This window comes from Sphaeroforma arctica (assembly GCF_001186125.1).
Source record: "Sphaeroforma arctica JP610 unplaced genomic scaffold supercont1.758, whole genome shotgun sequence".
Classification (NCBI taxonomy): domain Eukaryota; class Ichthyosporea; order Ichthyophonida; genus Sphaeroforma; species Sphaeroforma arctica.
The window spans coordinates 1-3,264 of record NW_014039800.1 but is presented as its reverse complement, the minus strand read 5'-3'; the positions used below and the strand labels follow the sequence as shown (position 1 = coordinate 3,264).

General features: G+C 41.2%; 2 protein-coding genes and 1 non-coding gene across 3 annotated transcripts; 1 reads left to right on the top strand and 2 right to left on the bottom strand.

The window, feature by feature from the left end:
* Positions 1-1,388: 1,388 nt before the first annotated feature.
* SARC_30188 lies at positions 1,389-1,470 on the bottom strand. The gene has a single exon. It is a non-coding gene; the product is annotated as a tRNA-Ser (tRNA).
* Positions 1,471-1,739: 269 nt separating this feature from the next.
* On the top strand, positions 1,740-1,974 carry SARC_08435 (hypothetical protein; the record flags this gene model as incomplete). Its single annotated transcript, XM_014297582.1, has 1 exon — positions 1,740-1,974. The coding sequence occupies exon 1, from the start codon at positions 1,771-1,773 to the stop codon at positions 1,972-1,974; it is 204 nt and encodes a 67-aa protein (XP_014153057.1). The 5' UTR covers positions 1,740-1,770.
* Positions 1,975-2,524: 550 nt separating this feature from the next.
* Positions 2,525-3,263, bottom strand: SARC_08434 (hypothetical protein; the record flags this gene model as incomplete). Its single annotated transcript, XM_014297581.1, has 2 exons — positions 2,525-2,538; positions 3,078-3,263. Coding segments are annotated over 2 exons (200 nt in total), but the record flags the coding sequence as incomplete, so codon positions are not given.
* Position 3,264: the final 1 nt, after the last annotated feature.

Sequence of the window (3,264 nt, the reverse complement as noted above, 5' to 3'; positions counted from 1 at the left end):
ATATATATATCCTCCTCAGAGTATTGCCATATTTTAATATGTCCATGGCTCATGAAATATTCGAGACTACAGTTTTCGGATAGGTAGCATCAATTTGAAATACAATACCTACTGATACTCCAATACTGAAAGCAACATGACGCTTGCTAAATTTTTGAACTGATGCGGATACTCGTAAACACAAAGCATTTTCCCACACCATTGTCGTCTTTCTTTATACAGAACCTTAACTCAAACATCATTTCTTTTGATACATACCTATGCCTTGTCGGAGCAAGCGTAGCCATTTATAGGTGTACAACGAGCTCTGATAAGGACAGTACTACCATGTGCCGTGGCCGTGGCTTCGTGTTCTGTCGTATTAGCGTGTCCTCCATCCGAGGGCTTTGCAACGCCAGTGTGGGATGAAAGCCGGATGTGTGATTAGAACAAACTTACCTGCAGAAATGTCCGGCGAGGATCGCAAAGGGGATAATATTTCCGTTCTGAATAATATAAAAGCTCTTGTTATAAGTGTTAATATTACAATTAAATATCCCGCAAAGCTAACCGGTGCAGCGCTTCACTTGTAATGAAGAGATAGCCAGTTCGACTCTGGCTGTGGGCTTTTTTTGAAACACGTTTTAGTGAACGTATGCAATATTCTACTACACTAAATGGAAATATGAGGTCGATTGTTATAATCTATTGCATTCGAGCAGCTATTGGTAGTTATACCATTCCGTTCGAGCAGCTATTGGTAGTTATACCAAAGTGGACGCTCTATCATGTAAACACGAGACCTGTGTTATGGGCAGCCGTGATGCAAACGAAAATAGCTGAGATCACATAGTAACCTTCCAAATTAACATAGGATTCTGGTGTTGTGGAGACCAGCAAATGCGGGAAAAGCTAGCAGATAATAATGCAATGATTCAACCGACTTTTATATAAGACGCAGTCAGTGCGGGGTTGTAACCATCATGATCACACCCAGAGGTGGAAGCTGACAGATGTAATACTTGCTGCCTTGAAACTGACAGATGTGAAACTTACTGCCTTGAACTTTAGATTACGAATGGGATTCAAGATCCGCGGAGAAAATGCTATACTATGAAGGGAAGTGGTACAGAGCGCGGTCTACTAGGCCCTCTCACTAATTAAATACAAGTTTTATTTGCTATCTGCCTGCTAATTCGACACGACTATGTTGTCGACTGTCGAATAATATACCGGGAAATGATACAGAGCGCAGTATACTAGGCCCTATCATTAATTAAAAGTTTTATCTGCTATATATGCCTATTAAGTTGACACGACCATGTTGTCAAGTTTCTAATACATGAGGCGCACGGCTGTACATGAATAGACAGCAATCCCTAGAATATATACACAATATAAAAAAAAACCACACGGTGCGCGATTCGAACGCACGCGCCCAGAGGGCATTAGATTAGCAATCTAACGGAGTAACCACTTTCCTAACCGTGAATAGTTGATTACAGTGTTAGAATCTAACTATATATTTTTGTATTTAAATAGTGTTATATGTTCAATTCAGAGAGCTACGGTCATACGAATTAATATTTTAGGCTCAAACCACGGCCCTCTGGATTTGGGTCTCTGCTAATTTTTTTCCGCTACGACAACCGATTTCCGCTAAATAAATACATATTTATTAGTGAGTAAATAGTTGAACTTGGCAATGGCTTGGGAATAAAATACCAATTTTAAAAAAAGGGTGCAGTCACAGCCTACAGACCTTCTGTCAGATACTTGCACTCAATTAACATGGAATACACACATCTTCTGAATATGGAGCGATCACGCAGACCGGTGGTCAACAAAGAGGCGGCTGAGCGGGCTCTGGCGTATCTCAAGTTGCTAGACTGCGACACACTGCTCTCCATCTTGCCGACGGTGAACAAACTGGTGATCGATACGACAACTCTAGCTCTGACACGGTATGTGCAATTGTTCAAGGCTATCGAATGAAGTGTATCTGTACATACGTATCGCCAAGTACCTGCGAGAAGTTTTATTAGGTAGTGTTCGCGCATGGTTGTTCAGTGATTATTAGTATACATAAGAAATTGAGGCTCAAAATCCTCGACTGCATACTACGTCTGCCACATATGCGGCGTATAATGTCGCGTATAATGGTATACATTTGCGCTTCCGAACTTCTGCATGTAACTCACCTAGCAACACAGAGTACTAGCATACTGGCAGTGCCCATACACCGCATCTCTTATCTTATACTATACTCCTTCGTCCGCATTGGCCCTTCTAGTTTATATGACCAGTCAGTCCTACACGCACAATCGTATACTTCTTCAGCAATCATCGGTTCTCATCGATGGATTATGAAGTCCATTCTATCAAAGATAGTGTTGGAGCTGCGCCAGTGACCATATGACGAATAATAAATGAGCAATCCATCCCTCTGGCTCCATCTGGCTCTTTCTGGCTCCATCTTGACCTCACTAAATAGATATTGACGCTCAAAACACACGAGTTGGCATATATTCACCGGATTGATTTTTCACATAACATCATCTAAATCAGAAAAGAAGGCACACGTTTAATGATTAGCTTCATGTGTAACAAAACATTTCTTTACTAGTTCCGGTGAAAGGCAGCCTATCAAGTTCGGATATTATGCGTTGCCCGCTGAAGTGGCTCTGCGGATTTTCAGTTACCTGGACACGGAGAGCATATTAGACTGTCGACTAGTGTGTAGGTCGTTCTACACCATATCACGGGACCCTCAGGTATGAAGACATAAGTTGAAGACTCAAAGTTACGGAAGTGTATTCATAGTATATATATATATATATATATATATGTATATACATACATATATACAAACATACATACATACGTACATAGATACATACATATATAGATACATAGATACATACATAGATACATAGATACATAGATACATAGATACATAGATACATAGATACATAGATACATAGATACATACACACACACACACACACACACATATATATATATATATATATATACATGCACGTTACCAGACCTACAACACCCACCCACCCACCCAACAGCAGCCGCCCCACACTCACCCACCCGTTTCACAAAGCCTATGAAGTGTTCTGCCTTGCGAATGTTGCCAGGTATAGCCTCTTCCAGCATGGCGTCTGGTAGCACTGGATTGGCCATGACCACATCCTGCACTCTCTCCTGGTTACGATCTCGCAGACCTTGCACTAAGTTGTCGTACTCAGCACGTAATCGCTGTGATACGACAAA